The sequence below is a fragment of the Pan paniscus genome, chromosome 12, assembly GCF_029289425.2.
Source record: "Pan paniscus chromosome 12, NHGRI_mPanPan1-v2.0_pri, whole genome shotgun sequence".
NCBI lineage: Eukaryota > Metazoa > Chordata > Mammalia > Primates > Hominidae > Pan > Pan paniscus.
Genome location: NC_073261.2, coordinates 51,917,990 through 51,939,132, shown reverse-complemented (window position 1 = coordinate 51,939,132; position 21,143 = coordinate 51,917,990). Strand labels below are relative to the sequence as shown.

Below are 21,143 nucleotides of genomic sequence, written 5' to 3'. Positions count from 1 at the left end.
GCTACTCGGGAGGCTGAGGCAGTAGAATTGCTTGAACTCGCAAGGCGGAGGTTGCGGTGAGCGGAGATTGCACCATTGCACTCCAGCCTGGGCAACAAGAGCAAAACTACGTCTCAAAAAAAAAAACGAGGCCAGGCGCGGTGGCTCATGCCTGTGATCTCAGCGCTTTGGGAGGCTGAGGCAGGTGGATCACAAGGTCAGGAGTTCAAGACCAGCCTGGCCAACACGGTGAAACCTCATCTGTACTAAAAATACAAAAATTAGCTAGGGGTGGTAGTAGGAGCCTGTAATTCCAGCTACTTAGGAGACCGAGGCAGAGAATTGCTTGATCCCAGGAGGTGGAGGTTGCAGTGAGCCGAGATTGTGCCACTGCACTCCAGCCTGGGCAACAGAGCAAGGCTCCGTGTCAAAAAAAAGAAAAGAAAAAGGAGGTATTTCACAGTTGGTGAAATTTGAATGGGGTCTGGATTAATGTTGTATCAAGTTAATTTCCTGATTGGGACAGTTGCACAAAGCTTATAGAAAACTGTGCTTGTTTGAGGGAAATACACACTGCATGATTTAGGGGTGAAATGACATTATGTCTGCAACTTGCTATCATGTTGATCAGAAAAAGAATAATGATGTAAACCAAAAATAAAATTCTGAGTCCCCCAACCATGTTGGGCCATTCCATGTTAACCTGAAAAACTAGTATGGGCCATGATGGGAAGGGGGAGCTGGACATGCCTTGTTATACCCTCCTCCCTTTTGCAATTACTGATATAACAGACTCTTTAAGTCTGATAAGAAACATTTACAGTGTATTCTCTGTGAAGTTGGCTACCTGGATGCTTCACTTGAATGATAAAATCTTGGTCTCCACAACCCCTTATCTCAACCAGACATTCCTTTCTATTGATTCCAAGTCTCTAGACAATAATTTAACGCTTTTTTTTCTTTTTTTGAGATGGAGTTTTGCTCTTTTTGCCCAGGCTGGAGTCCAATGGCTCGATGTCAGCTCACGGCAAACTCTGCCTCCTGGGTTCAAGCAATTCTCTTGTCTCAGCCTCTCTAGTAGCTGGGGTTACAGGTATGTGCCACCATGTCCAGCTAATTTTTGTATTTTTAGTTGAGATGGGGTTTCATCATGTTGGCCAGGCTGGTCTCAAACTCCTGGCCTCAGGTGATCCACCCACCTCGGCCTCCCAAAGTGCTGGGATTAGAGGTGTGAGCCACCACAGCCAGCCAATAATTTAACTCTTTCAACCAATTGCCAATCAGAAAACCTTTGCATCTACACAATACCTGGAAGCCCCCATCTTCCAGTTGTCCTGCCTTTCCAGACCAAACCAACGTACATCTTACATATATTGATTGATGTCTTATGTCTCCCTAAAATGTATAAAATCAAGTTGTAGTCAGACCACTTTGGGCACATGTTCTCAGGATCTCTTGAGGGGTGTGTCACAGGCCATTGGTCACTCATATTTGGCTCTGAATAAATCTCTTCAAATATTTTAGAGTTTGACTCTTTTCACTGACAATGATAATGGGCATAAACACAGATAAATGTTAACAATTTCAGAATCTCGCCGGGCGCGGTGGCTCACACCTGTAATCCCAGCACTTTGGGAGGCTGAGGCGGGCATATCACAAGGTCAGGAGATCAAGACCATTTGGGCTAACACAGTGAAACCTCGTCTCTACTAAAAATACAAAAAATTAGCCAGGCGTGGTAGAGGGCGCCTGTAGTCCCAGCTACTCGGGAGGCTGAGGCAAGAGAATGGTGTGAACCTGGGAGGCAGAGCTTGCAGTGAGCCGAGATCGCACCACGGCACTCCAGCCTGGGTGACAGAGCGAGACTCCGTCTCAAAAAAAAAAAAAAAAAAAAAAATTTCAGAATCTGCTCCACCCGCCAACCATGTTGGGCATTCCATGTTAACCTGAAACACATGGAATGTTTAAGGAGATAAGAAAGTTTTGGCCCGGCACTGTGACTCACACCTGTAATCCCAGCACTTTGGGAGGCTGAGGCAGAAGGATCGCTCGAGCTCAGGAGTTTGAGACCAGCCTGAGCAACATGGCCAAACCTTGTCCCTACAAAAAAAAAAAAAAAGAATTAGCTGAGCTTGGTGGTGTGTAGCTGTAGTCCCAGCTACTTGGGAGGCTGAGGTGGGAGGATCACTCAAGCCTGGGAGTTTGAGGCTGCAGTGAGCCATGTTTGCGCCACTGCATTCCAGCCTGGGAGACAAAGCTAGACCCTGCCTCAAAAACAAAACAAAACAAAAACTTTATTAGAGAGAGTTCTTTGTATTCATCTTGCAATTTTTCTGTTTGAAGTTATTTCAAAATAATTTTTTAAAATACGACTAAGAAGTCTTTCAGAAAGAAGAGTGCCTCTCAGCCTACAAACATGCTCAAATCTCTCTCACTCTAAACAAAGCAAAACTAAAAACAAACAAAATAATGAAGCCAGTTGTCACTTACTGTTGCCACTTCCTCCCTGCTGGGCATCATGATGCAGAGGAAACACCACTGGGCCAGGTGTCAGGAAGCCTCTGTTTGAGTCTGGCTCTGCCACTCCCTAACTTTGTGACTTTGGCAAAAACATTTCTTTTTCTGAGCCTCAGTTTCCTCATTTATAAGATGGAAACAATGGTATCTCCCTTATGGAGATGCTGTGGGGGCCAAGGGAGAGAAGGAATATATAGGCAGGTTATAAACTCTAACGTATTCTACAAATATGAATTGCAAGTGATCCCTCACTGTAACTCCTGGTGATAAAAGAGTATTGCCTTCACACTGTGATAAAATCCATCCTCTTCTTGGAGCTCAGCCTACCCTCTGAAGGACTGTACCCAGCTGATCACAGCCTTAGTCCCTTGATACTTTCTGCCTTTCCTGACCTTCTCAACCCTGTCTGGCCCCTCTGCCTGGCTGTGCAGGACAGGTGCTCACTTGGTTCTGTTCCTGGTTCTTTTCCTCTTATCTACTTACTCTTTCTGGGTGTCTCATCTACTCCCATCACTTGGGGACCTCCAGTATTACGCTGATGACATCCCCACTCACACTTTCATCCTTGGTTTCTCCTCTCAGCTATTCCACCTCCACCCAGGCATTCCCACAGGCACCTCAAAGTCGCCTTGGGCAAAACTAAATAATTCCCTTCTTAACTTGCTTCTCTTCCTATGTTATCTTCCTTACTGAAAATACCACCTTCCCGCTAAATACTTAGGCTAGAAACCTATGAGTCAGTTATTATTATTTGCTTACTGAAGCATCTACTATGTGCCTGTGCCTGTGCCTGCTGCCACCCTAAGTATCATGAGTTCTTGATTTCCTTTATTCCTTGAAAGAGCCCTCATAGCGGTGGATCCTACTGTATTCCATCTTATAGAGCTGGATTCTCAGGTTCAGAGAGCTTAAATAATTTTAGGCCCAAGGTTGCATAGCTAATAAATGGTGAAACTGGGATTTGATAATAGGCTTGTCTGACTCCAAAATCCCTTTTCATAATCACATACTACATGACTTCATCCTGGATTCCCCAATATAATTGCTCATTGATTCTTGATAATTTTATCACCGAAACGTAAGAGACTTTTCACTGCTGTTACCTTGCTCAGACACTCATATATATTTAGATATATGTATATAGGTGTTATTTTCTAATTATAAACGTGATATATATTGGCTGTAAGAAAATACATTACATACCTAAATAGTGAAAGTTCCTCAACCCCAACTTCTACAGTTAACCAACATTAACAGGTATACATTCCTCAATTTTTTCTATGTATTTGCTAGTATATTATGCTTTTAAAAATCAGATCACATAATCTTGAAATTTACTTTTTTTTTTTTTCTTTTTTTTGAGACGGAGTCTCGCTCTGTCGACCAGGCTGGAGTGCAGTGGCGCGATCTCGGCTCACTGCGACCTCCACCTCCCGGGTTCAAGCGATTCTCCTGCCTCAGCCTCCCGAGTAGCTGGGACTACAGGCGCGTGCCATCACGCCGGCTAATTTTTTTTTTTTTTTTTTGTATTTTTAGTAGAGACGGGGTTTCATGGTATTAGCCAGGATGGGAAATTTACTTTTCTTATTTCATGTATCAGCACATACAAACCTACCTGTTTTTATGTCTTTTTTAAAATGAGGTAAAATATACACGTTTTATACAAAATTCAAAAGGCACAAGAGGGTATAATCATAAAAAAATAGGTCGCCATCCACCCTTGTTCTCCAGCTGCTCATCAGCAAATGACTCTTACCAATTTCCTAGATAGCCTTCTGGGGCGCCTCATTTCTTTTCCAAGCTGCTTAACATCCCACTGTATGGATACACCAATTCATTAGGACACTTAGATTGTTTAAATTCTGTGTCAATCTCATTAATTACTTACAACTCAACTTTTCTTAGCAATATGGTGTTCCGCATTGTACAGCTGCACCGTAATTCATTTATTCATTTCCCTACTTATGAAAATTGAAGTTTAAATACCTAAACTGCATCTGCTCTTAGGGCACTCGTGCTGTTTAAGCATTTCGGCCATTTCGTCATCAATATAGTTTATGTATTCCTCCACCCAACTGTGAGTTCCTCAAGGACAGGGGCGGTGTTCATATTCATCTTTGCATCCTCTTAGACTAGCTTCCCGCACTTGGTCTAGTGTATACATTCACCAAACTTGAGTTCAATAATTGACTCATCCGCGCTGAGTTCTGAAAGCTACCGTGAGGAGGCGGAGCCAGGGGAAAGCCCTGCCCATTTGGGCTGTCCCGACCTCAGAGGGACCGGAACGTTCGTTGGAAGGATCCTTGTTTCTCAGGGACGATTTTGGACGCGAAGCGTGCCCCGCACAAGGATGGTTGCCATGAACCGGAAGTAACTGGTTGTTTTGCTGGCTCCAGTTTTTCCGCGGGGCGGAAAAGGCGTGTCTGCGTGTGTCCCAACCATTTCTAGTCCCCTTTCCTCGCAGGACCTCATGAGTAAGCTGTGGCGGCGTGGGAGCACCTCTGGGGCTATGGAGGCCCCTGAGCCGGGTAAGCGCGAATAGATCAAGCAATTTAGGTCGTGTTAGAAAAGAAGTCCCGTTCTTGCTCCTCGGAGAGTCCAGGGTACTTCGGCCACAGGTGGCAAGGAGAAAGGCGGTGCTGTTGTTATGGTAACAGCGAGTACTGCGGGAAGGGTGGGATCCAGTAGGGGCTTAGGTTATTCAGGGCTTCCCCTGCCACCCTCCGGCCAAACACTGTTGACAGGCTTTCCTTCCACAGGAGAAGCCCTGGAGTTGAGCCTGGCGGGTGCCCATGGCCATGGAGTGCACAAGAAAAAACACAAGAAGCACAAGAAGAAACACAAGAAGAAACACCATCAGGAAGAAGACGCTGGGCCCACGCAGCCGTCCCCTGCCAAGCCTCAGCTCAAACTCAAAATCAAGCTTGGGGGACAAGTCCTGGGGACCAAGAGGTGAGGCCAAGAGGATCATAGTTTTATAAGGGGAACTTTAGGAGCAGAGATAGTAGTTAGAAGCCGACTGGGCTTTCTAGAAGACCGAATGGACACTGTGACTTCAGGGTCCAGATTTAGGCAGCAAGAGTCTAAGAGGGTGGGGAAAGTTGGGTGTAGCTACGGAGTAGGAGAAGGAGACGCTTGCTCATTTTAAAGAGTAGTGTTGCTTCTCTGCAGTGTTCCTACCTTCACTGTGATCCCAGAGGGGCCTCGCTCACCCTCTCCCCTTATGGTTGTGGATAATGAAGAGGAACCTATGGAAGGAGTCCCCCTTGAGCAGTACCGTGCCTGGCTGGGTGAGAAGGATCTGGAGGTGGGGAAACTGGGTTTCTTATTATACCCGCCTAAAGAAAGAAGGTTGGTTCTGAAATGGGTTAGGATTTTCCATGTCCCAGTATTAACTCAGCCAAATTAGGGTGCCCCATCTGAACAATTCTGTTTTTCTTTCTCCAACTTCCTTCCCAGATGAAGACAGTAATCTCTCTCCCTCTCCACTTCGGGACCTATCAGGAGGGTTAGGGGGTCAGGAGGAAGAGGAGGAACAGAGGTGGCTGGATGCCCTGGAGAAGGGGGAGCTGGATGACAATGGAGACCTCAAGAAGGAGATCAATGAGCGGCTGCTTACTGCTCGACAGGTATGTTGGTTCATTGTTTATTCACTCACCAAATGTATACAGTATTGAGAACTCTCCACGACCCATGCACTTTGCGTGGCAGTGGGGATATCGATAGTAGAGAAAAGACAAAGTTTCTGTTCTCCTGGAGCTAGTATTCTAGTGTGTGTGTTGGGGGGCTGGGAAGTAAATAAGTAAATAATTTCAAAAAGCTATATGGTTTATGACAAAAAGAAAAGGGTGATGAAATAGAAAGTGGCGTAAACAAACAGATAGAAATGATGGAAGAGAGACATTAGGGTAGTTAGAGAAGGCTTCTCTGAAGAGATAACATTTGCAATACCAGAGGAGCTTTTGAGCAGAGACCAGCAGGCGCACGGACCTTGAGACTGGAACATGTCTAGCAGAGTAAAGGAGAAGAAAAAGTGGACAAGCCACTGAAGGGCTGTACGCAGAGAAGTGACATACTTGGTTTACATTTCAATAGATTACTTTGGCATCTTTGTAGAGAATGAATCTTCGTGGAGACAAGAGATAGAAGTATGGAGAACAACTAGGAAGCTGTTGAAGTAATCAGCTGAGAGGCAGTGGTTGCTTTAACCAAGACGAAAGTGGTGGAGATGGAGAAAATCAGATGAATTATGGCTATATTTTGGAAGTAGATACTTGTGGGGAGGGGAATGGAGAGAAAATATATCAAGGCTAAGCCTGGGATTTTGGCTTGAGCAGTTATCCACCTGATACTCTCTATTGAGATAAGATTAAAAATAACAACAGACCTCTGGGAAAGCTGGTACAGTTTTGGTGCACAGGTCAGGCAGGTAACATTACTGATGCTTCTCCCCTTGAGAGTTAAGGACCTAAAGCTAAATGTCAGGAGATCTGGGAGGAGGCAGTATTTATGAAGAGGAACCTATGGAAGGTGTCCTGGAGAGGGTGCTAATTAATTAATATCCCGCCTCCGAAGGCCTGCGCTGCTCAAGACCCTGCCTTCCATGTCCCTTCTTTCCCCTTCCCCGATCTGGCCGACCTCGCCTCTCCATCTTCCTCCATTTTCAGACAGCACCCCGTCTCTGTCTCTCCCTAGCGAGCTCTGCTCCAGAAGGCGCGGAGTCAACCTTCCCCTATGCTGCCGCTGCCTGTGGCTGAGGGCTGCCCACCTCCCGCCCTCACAGAGGAGATGCTGCTGAAGCGCGAGGAGCGGGCGCGGAAGCGGCGGCTCCAGGCGGCGCGGCGGGCAGAAGAGCACAAGAACCAGACTATCGAGCGCCTCACCAAGACTGCGGCGACCAGTGGGCGGGGAGGCCGGGGGGGCGCACGGGGCGAGCGGCGGGGAGGGCGGGCTGCGGCTCCGGCCCCCATGGTGCGCTACTGCAGCGGAGCACAGGGTTCCACCCTTTCCTTCCCACCTGGCGTCCCCGCCCCCACGGCAGTGTCTCAGCGGCCATCCCCCTCAGGCCCGCCGCCGCGCTGCTCTGTCCCCGGCTGTCCCCATCCGCGCCGCTACGCTTGCTCCCGCACAGGCCAGGCACTCTGCAGTCTTCAGTGCTACCGCATCAACCTGCAGATGCGGCTGGGGGGGCCCGAGGGCCCTGGATCCCCCCTTTTGGCTACGTAAGGCCCTTAACCCGGACTCTGCGCCGTGTCCCATGCCCGCTCTTGAGTGTCTTCCCCACCCTATTAAATTACATCCGGTGCTTCGGCTTGTACAGAACTGGGGGAGTGGGATGTTGTGGGCAGACCAGTCTCCGGTATACAGGTATTTTGCCCGTGTCGGAGCTTGCGTCGATGCCTGGGGCTTGGAAACCACCGCAAAAAACCAGGCTGGTTTGCGCCCGGAGTCGGACCGACTTTTGGGACCCCGCCTCCTCCAGCCGGGATTACCTGGCGTGCTTCGGCGTTTGGCGTCATTCCGAAAACATACCGCAAGCCAATCAGCGGCAACCTTGCTATTCGGGGCGGCTGTTCGTTGGTTGATATGCCAGAGCCTGTTCTGTTGTCTGTATTGGCTATTGCCGCTGTCAGTCAGGGCCGTGGGTCGAACCTTCACCTACTCTTTGTCTGTACAAGCTCTTGTTGTCTGGGAGAGCGGCGGAGGCGCTGCTGTGGATTGGTCACAGGGAGAAACCTCTGATCTGTTCCTATTGGCCCGTCCGTCAAGGGACGATGATGATTGGTAGGGCAGAGCAATCTGAGTCCTAGTTGGTGGAGTTCTGCCCGGATGGAAGCTCCGGCCGCGGAGTGATGGTGGCCTCAGCGAAGATGGGCCGGGCAGGGACCATGGCGGTGGCAGCAGAGGTGGCAGGGGCGGGGCGGCTGGCGGTAGAGGAGGCTGTGGTCCTCAGGGGGCTGTAGGTGGAGGTATGGCTCGGGCCAGCAGCGGGAACGGCAGCGAGGAGGCCTGGGGGGCACTTCGGGCGCCGCAACAGCAGGTATCCCAATAGCTCCAAAACCTATCACGACAGCCATTTGTCTCTTTCCCCTTTCCTTGTCCCTTCTTTTTGGGGGTGGGGGAGGAACTCACGGAGCCACAGGTACTGTGAAGTTCCTAAACATGTCTCTTCCACTCTTTGTCTAAACTTTGTAACGTAGATGCAGCTGACTTTGCCTGTAGCCTCATAGACCCCATCCCATGGCTGCAGTGGAAGCTTGCGGTGGCTCTCCAGTGACCAGAGGCATAGTGAGGTCCCAGGGAGGCTCCCTCTGTCTTGCAACAGTTATTTGTGATCTTTTTCTATGTGCCTATTGTCACAACAGAGTCCGGCAGCGTCTTCTCTTGAGGGAGCAATTTGGAGAAGAGCTGGAACCCAGACTCGCGCCCTGGATGCCATCCTTTATCATCCACAGCAATCCCATCTGGTTGGGAGCACTGCTCTGGGTCTCACACTGCCCTGGGTCTCACACTGCCCCTCCTCTATCCTAGGGAGCCTGAGGCCCAGGGGTGGAAAGATCCAGTTGCGGGTGGGGGGTAGTGAACCGTGCAGGATAATGAAAGCAACTTGCTTTGGAAATGACCTATTTGGAAATGGGTAGCGACCCATTGTCTGAGACTGAGATTATCTCAGACTGTCTTCTGGCTTCTGCCAAAACACTCCCTTAACAGAAAGCACCGAGGGGATGGGGGTAGGGGGGTTGGGGAGGGTGAGGCTTGAGTGTGAAGGAAGTCTCATATATGCAGAGCTGAAATCTCCCTCTTTGTATGTCCACACTTTTGTCTTGTTCTCTAGACTGATTCTTGCTATTCCAAATCCTCTTCCACGTTGACAGCCCTTCAGATATTTCAACACTCCTCTCAGCATCCTCCACTTCCCCCATCTCTCCAAGCTGAACTTGGTTCACAGGGTGGGATTGTGTATGTGCATGCAGGAGGTGGGGGTGGACAGTGCCCTGGGCTGGAATCCCCCTTAGTTCTAAGTGCCTCCTTGCCCGCAGCTTCGAGAGCTGTGCCCAGGAGTGAACAACCAGCCCTATCTCTGTGAGAGTGGTCACTGCTGCGGGGAGACTGGCTGCTGCACCTACTACTATGAGCTCTGGTGTAAGTCTCCAAGAGGGCTATTTCCAGGTCCCTGTGTCCACCCTCCCTTGGACCTTAGAATTTCGGCCTTCAGGGCCCCTTCTCTGCATGAAAGATGCCTGAGTTACTCCCTCCTTGCCTCTTGCAGGGTTCTGGCTGCTCTGGACTGTCCTCATCCTCTTTAGCTGCTGTTGCGCCTTCCGCCACCGACGAGCTAAACTCAGGCTGCAACAACAGCAGCGGCAGCGTGAAATCAACTTGTTGGCCTATCATGGGGCATGCCATGGGGCTGGTCCTTTCCCTACCGGTTCACTGCTTGACCTTCGTGAGTGACTTGATGCCCTGGGTCAGCTACCAGTGGCCTTCCCCAAACCAGAACCCCAAATCGTCTCACATTCCCTTTTCCACACATTTCAAAGTATTTTTCCCTAATATAAAAACTAGCACCCTATACCTGGTTGTCTTCAACCAATCATGCCAATTTTCTCCCCTGCAGGCCTCCTCAGCACCTTCAAGCCCCCAGCCTACGAGGATGTGGTTCACCGCCCAGGCACACCACCCCCGCCTTATACTGTGGCCCCAGGCCGCCCCTTGACTGCTTCCAGTGAACAATCCTGCTGTTCCTCCTCATCCAGCTGCCCTGCCCACTTTGAAGGAACAAATGTGGAAGGTGTTTCCTCCCACCAGAGTGCCCCCCATCATCAGGATGGTGAGCCTGGGGCAGGGGTGACCCCTGCCCCCACACCCCCCTCCTGCCGCTATCGCCGTTTAACTGGCGACTCCGGTATTGAGCTCTGCCCTTGTCCTGCCTCCGGTGAGGGTGAGCCAGTCAAGGAGGTGAGGGTTAGTGCCACCCTGCCAGATCTGGAGGACTACTCCCCGTGTGCACTGCCCCCAGATTCTGTACCGCAGATCTTTCCCATGGGGCTGTCTTCCAGTGAAGGAGACATCCCATAAGTAGTTTTGAGAGGGTGGATGGGTTACTTGCCCACCAGAAACAGTCCTAGTCCCAACTCCTTGCATTCCTTTTGGCCCCTCCCTGCCTACCTAGAATCTGCCTGAAAGGGCTGGAGCCCTGAGGAGAGGGGCAGTATTGGGGGACTGTGCTAGCTTTACCCCCGCAAGACATACACAGGAGCCTTTGATCTCATTAAAGAGATGTGAACCAGCTACTTGTGGATTTGGGTGGACTAAAGCTCAACTCACTGCATTGCACTTGACCTGACTGGGTTTGAAGGGGACAGGTTATGGCCAGTTGACCCCACCTTCCCTGAGGACAGCAGACAGTCTTGAGGCCTGGACTGACCTAAGGCCTCTTGGTGAGGCAAATCTGGCAAAAGCAATAGAGTTCAAAATGTTTTTTCCAATTTATTTAGAAAAATAGACTCTGGATTCACATTCACCCCAGGGCTATGTGGGATGACAGCAAGGAGACACCTGAGATGAAATGAGGAAGGTTTGAATTACTGGTATCCGAGGGGCTGGGGGCAGAAGCCAGAAGCCTTTGTCCCTTCAGAGCCAGAGTGGCATGAGTGTCCTGGCTCCCCTCCTCTCCCTCCCTTCAGTAGTCTTCAGCCATGGCCAGTAAGACAAGGCTGGTCCAGCCGTGGAAAGGGCGGCAGCCCATGCCTCGCCCATCGCGGTCACTGTACTGCTCCCAAAGAAAGCCTGTAGCCTGGTACTGGCGCCATACATTGCCTACCACGTTGGCACGGAGCTCACTGTGGAGTTTGGCAGCCCGAGCCTGGTGAGGACCCTCCAGATGCCCATAGTGGTGGAGTGCTCCCAAAGCCAGGTAGTTGACATTGAGCCACACAGCACCCCGCCAGTAGGGGGGATCATGCTCTGAATTGCGCTGGCCATAAAAGGAGCTGGAGGCTGCAAGGGAGCGTAAACCAAAGGGGCTCCAGAGATGGCGGCTGTCGGCTAGAATGTCCAGCAGGGGCCCAAGGCGGGATGAGGTGGGGTCCAGCAGTCGCAGCAGCAAGGGAAAAAGACTGACATAGCCAAGGGCATCTACATACTGCAGTTGAGGTTGGGGCCGACCCACCACCCGAACGAGCCCCTGAGGGGACCTGGGCTTCAGCTGTACTGCTTTTGTGTGGTTCCCAAAGTCTGCAAAGACTCCTAGCTCTGGGGCCCAGTGCAGCTCATCCAGGCTCTCTGCTGCCTCCAGTGAGGCAGCCAGTGGGCCCAGCTCAGCAGCTACCTCAGCCTCACCCAGATGCTCTGCCAGCCGCGTCAGCACACGGGCACCCAGTGCCACCCAACATCGCAGGTCCAGGTGCCGCTCGGTTACTGAAGGGTGTGAAGCCCGGGGGTAGTCATCCAGCCCAGAGGGTAGGGTCTTGGGGTTCAGTAAGGTTGGTAAGGCAGGGTCCCGTCCCCGCCAGCGGTAAGATAGTGGCAGTGGGCCTGCCTGGCTCTGATGGAGCCAGGAAAACCAGGCATGCAGGCGGGGCAAGGCCTTTCGGAGGAAAGCCAAGTCGTCAGGGTCACCAACCTCTAGCATATGGGCTACAGGCAAAAGTAGGGTTGGGGGGTTGGCGTGGACTGCTCGTTGTACTAGGAATTCTGGAGGCACCCGGGCTCGGGCCTCATCCCCCAGTATCTGCTCCCTCCCAATCCAGCCATCAGCATTTAGCAGCCCCAGCCAGTGGCCAAGGGCTTCCCGGGTGAGGGAGGGATCCCACCGCTGAACCACCAGCTGGTGAAAGCCTTCATCCCAAAGGAAGCCTCGTGGGAAGAATGACCGGGAGGGCACTGCTGTAAAAAGAGGTACGGGTGGAAAGAGGGCTGGGTCCACCTTCTGCTCAGACCCTTCCACCCCCATGTCTGGCAATACCAGCCCTTGTCCGTAGAAGTAGCCAATTCCACCAAGGAGGCCGCTGAGGGCAGCCTGACCCAAAACCTGCTCGCCAGAGCTCAGGCCCTTCTCCTTCAGCTGGAAGGTCTTCTCAAAGCGCTCTCTAAAGGCTTCAGCATGGCTCTCCAGGGCCTGGGTCAGTAGACTGCCTGCCAGTCTTGGCAGGGCTTGATTTCCTCCTGCCTGGGCACTGCCTGATTCAAACACAAACTCTATGGAAATGGGAATTTTCAGGGTCACCTGCTGTATCAAGAACTGCCCCTGCCCTTGCCCACTTGGACCTCTGTCCTCCCACTTCAGGGATCCTGGCAAGCCGAGGTAGCGTTCAGGGGAGGCCCCTGGGGGCCGATGCTGAAACCAGCTATTTAGGCGACTCTTTACCATCTCTGTCAGCAGGGGCAGTCCTGGGTTGGAGGTCCAGAAGACATTGTAGCTTGAAGGGGAGAAGATAAATAGGAAATATTATTCAAGAGAAGGCAGTGGGCATTATAAAGAGAAATACAAAGTGTTCAGGAGTCAGGTTGGGAGGTCTCAGGCAGGGGACATGGAGACTGGTGAAAATGGGAATAACCACCCCTTCCATCCCCCAACATTCTTTTCCCCCAATTACCTGCCATACTTGGGGGCTGTATCCCCTGGACTGGTTGGTGGCAAAAGTGTAAAGCGGAAGTCACCAAGTTCACTGGTGTGCCCACTGATGAACTTCAACTGCCCCTTGGCCCCAACCTCTGGTAGTAGGACTTCCTTGCCATCTGTCACCACATAGAAGAACAGGGAGACCAAAGGGAGGGCAGAAGTACCTGAGGCCTGAGTGACCAACGAGGACAGAAAAGAACAGTGTTAGATTGGCATTCTCTCTTGAATTCCCTCTTGAGAATCAGCCTTAGTGAGGGAAAGGAACAGTAGGCAGGGGTAATGTAAACAACATACATCTGGCAGTAATGAGGGTCACTGAGGGTAACCAGGTACACCCAAGTGGGATGAGATAAAGAGCCTTGCACTGGGTGCCCTGGGAGATAACAGTATACTTTTGTACTATGTCCTACACTAAGAACTCTACACAGTTGATTTCATTTAATTCTTTTTTTTTTTTTTTGAGACGGAATCTGCTCTGTCGCCCAGGCTGGAGTGCAGTGGCGCGATCTCAGCTCACTGCAAGCTCCGCCTCCTGGGTTCACGCCATTCTCCTGCCTCAGCCTCCCGAGTAGCTGCGACTATAGGCGCCCGCCACCACGCCCAGCTAATTTTTTGTATTTTTAGTAGAGACCGGGTTTCACCGTCTTAGCCAGGATGGTCTCCATCTCCTGACCTCATGATCCGCCCGCCTCAGCCTCCCAAAGTGCTGGGATTACAGGCGTGAGCCACCGCGCCCGGCTTTTTTTTTTTTTTTTTTCTTGAGATGGAGTTTCGCTCTTGTTGCCCAGGCTGGAGTGCAATGGCACGATCTCGGCTCAGCGCAACCTCCACCTCCCTGGTTCAAGCAATTCTCCTGCCTCAGCCTCCCAAGTAGCTTGGATCACAGGCATGCGCCACCACGCCCGGCTAACTTTATATTTTCAGTAGAGACGGTGTTTCTCCATTTTGGTCAGGCTGGTCTGGAACTCCTGACCTCAGGTGATCCGCCAGCCTCGGCCTCCCAAAGTACTGGGATTACAGGCGTGAGCCACCGCGCCCAGCCTCTTTTTCATTTAATTCTTACAGTCCTGTGAGTTAAGTGCTATTATTATCTACATTGTACATTTTACAAGCAAGGAAATCAAGGCTTAGAGATGGTAAATAGAAATGGTTATACAGGCAGTTGTTTAAGGCAGGATTTAAGCCAGGCAGCCAGAGCCCACTTCATGCTGCATTTGCTGGCAGCAAGGGAAGGATGGAGGGGGTCTGGGCTGAGAAAAGGGTGTCCTGAGGCCCTGACCTGAGGCTCTACAGTCACTCTCCAGCTCCAGTCCCCTCCGTGCTGACCCCCAGGCCTCTTGACGAACTCAGTGGTGAGCCTTAAGGCCCCATCCTGGATGTGTTGGCGCCCGAAGGAGAGGCCGTCGTGGAACTCCCAGCCATAGGGACCCACACCGTCCCCCTGCTCACACGTGTGCCTGAGCTTAGGAGTCCCCGGGGTGGTGCCCTGCTGCGCCCACATCAGTCCTGGGGGTAGAATGGCCACGTAAGTCAAAGAGCAGGGGACCTGTCCCTCCGGGTCTCCGGGTCATCCCTCTTCATAACTCTCCTGATCCATTCCTTCCCACCCTTGCTCTGGCTTCAAGCTGGGGCGCCCAGATTAGGAGTCCGCCTGCCTGCCCGCCCTGGGGCCCGGTTACCGGTGAGGAGGGGCTTCGGGCTGCGGGTCTTCATGCCGAAGTAGACGTGAGGGCGGTAGGTTCCCCAGAAGAGGTCCGGGGCCACGGCGGGGCTGGAGGAGTCGGCAGGCAACACAGGAGGCGCGGAGTGCAGCGTGACCGCCCGCCGCGCACGGTACCACGCCAGCACCCAGCGCCCCGACATACCCAGGGCCAAAGACAGGACCACGACGGCCAGAGCCACTCCTCCAGCCGTGCTACGCGGCCCGCCGCCCCGGCCGTCCCGTCGCCCGGGGCCTCCCCGAGCCGCCCTCTCGGCTGTCCGCACTCCCTCTGCCGGCACTGCGCGGCGCCGCCGCTCGCCCCGAGCCATCCTGGCACTGAGGTCCGCGTCACAAGAGCTCGGAGAGGCGGCAGTGGAGCCCGGGTCCTGCCTCACCTCTCCGGCTCCCGCCTCTCGCCCTGGCGACCACCGTCCAGTTAGCGACACCTGCCAGCCAGCGCCTGCGCCTCCGCTTCCGCCTCCCGCCGGAAGTCCCGCCCCGCCACGTTAGGTTAAGTCCCAGAGTCCGGAACCGCTGCCTGCGGCTTGACACAGGGTTGGTACGTAGCGTGTGTCCTGGGCGTTGGTCCACCGGGATTGCGCTTATCTGGCGACCCCATGGAGTTCACAGGCTCGGAAAAACCAATCTAGCGTTGGGCTGAGGCATGAGAATCGTTTGAACCCGGGAGGCGGAGGTTGCTGTGAGCCGAGATTGTGCCACTGCACTCCAGCCTGGGCGACAGAGCGAGACTTCGTCTCAAAAAAAAAAAAAAAAAAAGACTGATGTGGCCAGGCACCGAGGCGCACATCTGTAATCCCAGCACTTTGGGAGGCCGAGGCAGGTGTATCATCAGACATGAGGAGTTGGAGACCAGCCTGGTCAACTTGGTGAAACCCCATCTCTACTAAAAATACAAAAATTAGCCGGGTGTGGTGGTGCCTGTAATCCCAGCTATTCGGGAGGCTGAGGCAGGAGAATTGCTTGAACCTGGGAGGCGGAGGTTGCAGTGAGCCGATATTGCGCCATTGCACTCCAGCTTGGGCAACAAGAGTGAAACTGTTTCAAAAAAAAAGAAAGAAAGAGAGAGAGAGAGATGGAGGGAGGGAGGGAGGGACGGAGGGAGAGAGAGAGAGAGAGAGAGACTGATGCTTTATGCAACACGACCACTTATATTTCACTATAATCTGACTTGTGGCCCCACTCTCCACTAGTGGTAGACTTTTTGCTTATGAAATCATCTGACCAAACCCAATGGTTAGTCCTGTTTTTGTCTTTCTTGCTACCGTTGAATTTGTCGACATCCTTATTGTAGCACTTATTACATACCTGTTTCATTTTTCATCTTTGTATCACAGTACTAATCAATTATAGGCATAAGGCAGATGCTAAATATTTATAAATTCAACAAATGTTTATTGTACACCCTATATCGCATTATGCAAGGTGCTGGGGACTCAGAGAAAATGGCCCCAACCTCAAGTTCACAGTCTAGAAGCACAATGCCAGCACTCAATGCATGTTGAACCATACCCTTTTTTTTTTTTTTTTTTTTTTTTTTTTTTTGAGACGGAGTCTCGCTCTGTCACCAGGCTGGAGTGCAATGGCAAGATCTCGGCTCACTGCAACCTCTGCCTCCAGGGTTCAAGTGATTCTCCTGCCTCAGCCTCACGAGTAGCTGGGATTACAGGTGCCCACCACCACGCCCAGCTAATTTTTGTATTTTTAGTAGAGATGGAGTTTCACCAGGTTTGCCAGGCTGGTCTCGAACTCCTGACCTCAGGTGATCCACCCACCTCGGCCTCCCAAAGTGCTGGGATTACAGGCGTGAGCCACCGCGCCTGGCCAGACCACCCCCATTTTTACAGATGAGGGGAGTAGTTAAGACTGACCCAAAATAACAGCCAGTTAATTATGGAGCCGGGGAACTCAAATCCAGGTTGTTCTTTTGACTTTAGAATAAGGCCTCTTAGGGCAGGCGCAGTGGCTCAAGCCTGTAGTCCCAGCACTATGGGAGGCAAAGGCGGGCAGATCACCTGAGGTTGGGAGTTCGAGACCAGCCTGACCAACATGGAGAAACCCCGTCTCTACTAAAAAATACAAAATTATCTGGGCATGGTGGTGCACGCCTGTAATCCCAGCTACTCGTGACACTGAGGCAGGAGAATCACTTGAACCCGGGAGGCAGAGGTTGCAGTGAGCTGAGATTGTGCCATTGCACTCCAGCCTGGGCAACAAGAGCGAAACTCTTGTCTCAAAAAAAAAAAAAAAAAAAAAAAAAAAAGAATAAATAAGGCCTCTTAGATAACAGCAGTTACTACACTCCCAGCAATGTTTTAGGTACTTTACAGATATTAATTCATTTAATCTCCTTAACAGTCCTATGAGAAAAGTACTATTATTTTCATTTTACAAATGAAATAAGCACTGATAGATTAAATAATTTGTCTAAAGTCATACAGCTACATAAGAACAAAGCTAGGATCTCAACCCCAAGCAATCTGGCTCATTACAACACTATACTGCCTCCTCCTAGCTTTCTTTTTTAAAGGGGGAGGGGAAAAACGGTCCTTTGAAGATAGCACCCTTTTAGACAGGGAAAAGGTATAGTAATGCTGCTGTAGGAGGGTCGTGGGAAATGTATCTGGCAAAGTACACAGCAGGCCACTGTCTACAGATCTTTTGTTACCTAGCTGAGCATTGTGAAGGTGTCTAAAACAGTGGCTTTCAACCATTTTCCTACAACTCACAATAAGAAATAATTCCATAGTGCAACCCAGTATGTGCAGATACACATACACACACAACTTATTTAAAACAAGTTACCTAAAAGAATACTTTTAGCTGGGTGTGGTGGCTCACGTCTGTAATCACAGCACTTTAGGAGGCCAAGGCAGGAGAATCACTTGAGTTCAGGAGTTCTAGACCAGCCTGGACAAGATGAGGAGACCCCCCCCCATCTACAAAAATTTAAAAATTAGGGTTGGCCGGGTGTGGTGGCTCACGCCTGTAATCCCAGCACCTTGGAAGGCTGAGGTGGGTGGATCACCTGAGGTTAGGAGTTCAAGACCAGCCTGGCCAACATGGTGAAACCCCACCTCTACTAAAAACACAAAAATTAGCTGGGCATGGTGGCACGCGCCTGTAATCCCTGCTACTTAGGAGGCTGAGGCAGGATAATCACTTGAACCTGGGAGGCAGAGGTTGCAGTGAGCTGAGATGGCACCATCGGCGACAGAGCAAGACTCCGTCTCAAAAAAAAAAAAAAAAAATTAGGGCTGGGCACGGTGGCTTACTCTTGTAATCCTAGCACTTTGGGAGGCCAAGGAGGGTGGATTACTTGAGGTCAGGAGTTCCTGACCAGCCTGGCCAACATGGTGAAACTCTGTCTCTACTGAAAATACAAAAATTAGCTGGAAATCGCTTGAACCCAGGAGACAGAGATTGCAGTGAGCTAAGATCGTGCTCCACCGCACTCCAGCCTGGGCAACAGAGCAAGACTCCATCTCAAAAAAAAAAAAAAAATTAGGCCAGGCATGGTGGCTCACACCTGTAATTCCAGCTGCTTGGGAGGCTGAGGCGGGAGGACTGCTTGAGCCCAGGAGATGGAGGGTGCAGTGAGCTACGATTGTGCCACTGCACTCCAGCCTGGGTGACAAAGCATGACTTAATCTCTTTAAACTTCCTATTCTAAGTGCCATGCAGTCTGATTTTTTTTTTTTTTTTTTTTTTTTTTTTTTTTTTTTGAGATGGAGCCTTGCTCTTGTCAACCAGGCTAGAGTGCAATGGTGCTATCGGCTTACTGCAACCTCCACTTCCCGGGTTCAAGCAATTCTCCTGCCTCAGCCTCCCAAGTGGCTGGGATTACAGGTGCCCGCCACCACACCCGGCTAATTTTTTGTATTTTTAGTAGAGATGGGGTTTCACCGTGTTGGTCAGGTTGGTCTTGAACTCCTGACCTCAGGTGATTCCACCCACGTCGGCCTCTCAAAGTGATGGGATTACAGGCATGAGCCACTGAACTCAGCCTCAGTCTGATAATTTTTATTCTATTCTACTTTTTTTTTTTTTTTTTTTTGAGACAGAGTCTCACTCCATCAACCGAGCTGGAGTGCAGTGGCGTGATCTCCACTCAGCGCAGCCTCCACCTCCTGGGTTCAAGTGATTCTCCTGTCTCAGCCTTCTGAGTAGCTGGGATTACAGGTGCCTGCCACCACACCCAGCTATTTTTTTTTTTTTTTTTTTTTAGTAGAGACAGCATTTCATCATATTGGCCTGGCTGGTCTCTAACTCCCAACCTCAAGTGATCTGCCCGCCAAAGCCTCCCAAAGTGCTGGGATTACAGGCATGAGCCACTCCACCCGGCCTACTTTTTAAATTTTATTTATTTATTTTTTTTAAGAATGGTTTAGGCTGGGTGCGGTGGCTCATGCCTGTAATACCAGCACTTTGGGAGGCCGAGGTGGGCAGATCACCTGAGGCCAGGAGTTCGAGACCAGCCTGACCAACATGGAGAAACCCCCTCTACTAAAAGTACAAAATTAGGCATGGTGGTGCATGCCTGTTATCCCAGCTACTTGTGAGGTTGAGGCAGGAGAATTGCTTGAACCCGGGATGCGGAGGTTGCAATGAGCTGAGATTGTGCCATTGCACTCCAGCCTGGGCAACAAGAGCGAAACCCTATCTAAAAAAAAAAAAGAAGAATGGTTTAACTCCCTAAATTGATTGCATAGTCCACACTAATGAGTGTTGAGGAAGTATGAAAAACAGTTTAGGCAATGTTTTTTCTTTTTTTGAGACGGAGTCTTGCTCTGTCACCCAGGCTGGAGTGCAGTGGTGCAGTATCGGCTTACTGTAACCTCCACCTCTTGGGTTCAAGCAATTCTCCTGCCTCAGCCTCCTGAGTAGCTGGGATTACAGGCAACTGCCACCACGCCCGGCTAATTTTTGTATTTTTAAGAGATGAGGTTTCACCATGTTGGTTGGGCTGGTCTCGAACTCCTGACCTCATGATCCACCCACCTTGGCCAAATCCCAAAGTGCTGGGATTACAGGCATGAGGCACCATGCCCGGCTGGCACTGTTTTCTTAAACAGGGAGTAGTGAGAGATAAAACCCATCGCATGTTTTGGAAGGATAAAATTAAGTGGCAGCAAAAATATTTAGGAAATAGACTGGGTAGCAGAATGCAATAATGATGAATAGAGTGAATGGGAATGGAGAGATCACTTCAGAAGTTTTGTTTTGTTTTTGAGACAGTGTCTTGCTCTGTCACCAGGCTAGAGTGCAGTGGTGCAACCACAGCTCACTCTAGCCTTGAACTCTTAGGCTCAAAGGATCCTCCTGTCTCAGCCTTCTGAGTAGGTGGGACTACAAGTATGAGCCACCTTGCCCAACTTTCAGGCACTTTTTAAAAAGACAGAATATTCTGAACTGAGTGACCAGATATGCAGAGAATGGAAAGGAACAGAACTAGAGAACACTGTGGTTTCCAGCCCAGGTAGCTGAGTAGATGAAGTGCCTGTTTTTTAAAAAGGAATGGGTAAGTCAGGGAAGAGAGGCAAGTATATGTGTATGTAAGATTATCAATTCTATTTTATACAAAGAGAGTCGGTGGGATTTGGAGGAAATTGGTAGCAGGTAACCTGACTATATCATAGAAGTTGGGATTAGAACCAAACAGAAATAGTTTAACCCCAGAAGGTGTAATTCAAGTTGTGAAAGAGGATGAGATGCCCCAGAAAAAAATAGAGAAGAAAAAGAATGAAGGTAGAACACCTGTGTAGTTCAAAAGAAAAAGGACCCAAGAGGGAGAGAAGTTCCACAAATAGGTGAATTAAGAGTTGCAGGCCGGGCACAGTGGCTCATGCCTGTAATCCCAGCACGTTGGGAAGCCGAGGGGGCGGATCAGGAGTTTTGAGGACAGCCTGGCTGACATGGCAAAGCCCCATCTCTACTGAAAATACAAAAATCAGCCAGGCGTGGTGGCACATGCCTGTAATCCCAGCCACCCAGGAGGCTGAAGCAGGAGAATCACTGGAACCCGGGAGGCGGAGGCTGCAGTGAGCCAAGGTCACGCCACTGCACTCCAGTCTGGGTGACAGAGTGAGACTCTGTCTCAAAAACAAAAGAGTTGTAGATGCAGCCAGGCGTTGGTGGCTCACGCCTGTGAACCCAGCACTTTGGGAGGCCGAGGCAGGAGGATCACTTGTGTCCAAGAGTTAGAGACCAGCCCATGCAACAGGACAAAACCCCACCTCTATTTAAAAAAAAAAAAAAAAAAAAAAAAAAAAAGATGGAACTGGGATAGAACGATGAGAGCTG

General features: G+C 50.6%; 3 protein-coding genes across 12 annotated transcripts; 2 read left to right on the top strand and 1 right to left on the bottom strand.

Annotated features, from left to right (window-relative positions):
* The first annotated feature begins 4,555 nt into the window (after positions 1-4,555).
* Positions 4,556-7,801, top strand: INO80B (INO80 complex subunit B). Of its 2 annotated transcripts, XM_003810344.6 has the most exons (5): positions 4,556-5,024; positions 5,256-5,448; positions 5,668-5,786; positions 5,956-6,125; positions 7,192-7,801. In XM_003810344.6, exons 1-5 carry the CDS (start codon positions 4,967-4,969, stop codon positions 7,720-7,722), a joined length of 1,071 nt encoding a protein of 356 aa, XP_003810392.1. In that variant the 5' UTR covers positions 4,556-4,966; the 3' UTR covers positions 7,723-7,801. The 2 variants fall into 2 exon arrangements, with proteins under 2 accessions (XP_003810392.1, XP_008960943.1); XM_008962695.5 differs by lacking the exon at positions 4,556-5,024 and having other exon boundaries at positions 5,129-5,448.
* A 150-nt stretch (positions 7,802-7,951) lies between these two features.
* Positions 7,952-10,790, top strand: WBP1 (WW domain binding protein 1). 8 transcript variants are annotated; one of them, XM_008962697.5, is made up of 6 exons: positions 7,952-8,402; positions 8,862-8,963; positions 9,372-9,446; positions 9,537-9,639; positions 9,767-9,943; positions 10,115-10,790. In XM_008962697.5, the coding sequence occupies exons 1-6, from the start codon at positions 8,349-8,351 to the stop codon at positions 10,573-10,575; spliced, it is 972 nt and encodes a 323-aa protein (XP_008960945.1). In that variant the 5' UTR covers positions 7,952-8,348; the 3' UTR covers positions 10,576-10,790. The 8 variants fall into 8 exon arrangements, with proteins under 8 accessions (XP_008960945.1, XP_008960944.1, XP_014199344.1 ...); XM_008962696.5 differs by having other exon boundaries at positions 7,952-8,536; XM_014343858.5 differs by lacking the exon at positions 8,862-8,963.
* A 183-nt stretch (positions 10,791-10,973) lies between these two features.
* Positions 10,974-15,887, bottom strand: MOGS (mannosyl-oligosaccharide glucosidase). Of its 2 annotated transcripts, XM_008962694.4 has the most exons (5): positions 15,218-15,881; positions 14,800-14,891; positions 14,400-14,626; positions 13,095-13,291; positions 10,974-12,917 (listed from the first exon to the last, which is right to left on the bottom strand). In XM_008962694.4, exons 2-5 carry the CDS (start codon positions 14,831-14,833, stop codon positions 11,180-11,182), a joined length of 2,196 nt encoding a protein of 731 aa, XP_008960942.1. In that variant the 5' UTR covers positions 14,834-14,891; positions 15,218-15,881; the 3' UTR covers positions 10,974-11,179. The 2 variants fall into 2 exon arrangements, with proteins under 2 accessions (XP_008960942.1, XP_003810389.1); XM_003810341.5 differs by having other exon boundaries at positions 14,800-15,887.
* Positions 15,888-21,143: the final 5,256 nt, after the last annotated feature.

Bases quoted from the DNA above. Each gene is read 5' to 3' on its own strand.
- INO80B (XM_008962695.5), top strand. From the start codon at position 5,144: ATGGTAACAGCGAGTACTGCGGGAAGGGTGGGATCCAGTAGGGGCTTA. The intron at 5,449-5,667 runs GTGAGGCCAAGA...GCTTCTCTGCAG, and splicing joins CAAGTCCTGGGGACCAAGAG to TGTTCCTACCTTCACTGTGA. The intron at 5,787-5,955 runs GTGAGAAGGATC...CTTCCTTCCCAG, and splicing joins GCAGTACCGTGCCTGGCTGG to ATGAAGACAGTAATCTCTCT.
- WBP1 (XM_008962696.5), top strand. From the start codon at position 8,468: ATGGCTCGGGCCAGCAGCGGGAACGGCAGCGAGGAGGCCTGGGGGGCA. The intron at 8,537-8,861 runs GTATCCCAATAG...TTGTCACAACAG, and splicing joins TTCGGGCGCCGCAACAGCAG to AGTCCGGCAGCGTCTTCTCT. The intron at 9,640-9,766 runs GTAAGTCTCCAA...TGCCTCTTGCAG, and splicing joins CTACTACTATGAGCTCTGGT to GGTTCTGGCTGCTCTGGACT.
- MOGS (XM_003810341.5), bottom strand. From the start codon at position 15,151: ATGGCTCGGGGCGAGCGGCGGCGCCGCGCAGTGCCGGCAGAGGGAGTG. The intron at 14,627-14,799 runs GTAACCGGGCCC...TTCTACCCCCAG, and splicing joins CCCGAAGCCCCTCCTCACCG to GACTGATGTGGGCGCAGCAG. The intron at 12,918-13,094 runs GTAATTGGGGGA...CTCCCCTTCAAG, and splicing joins ACAGCCCCCAAGTATGGCAG to CTACAATGTCTTCTGGACCT.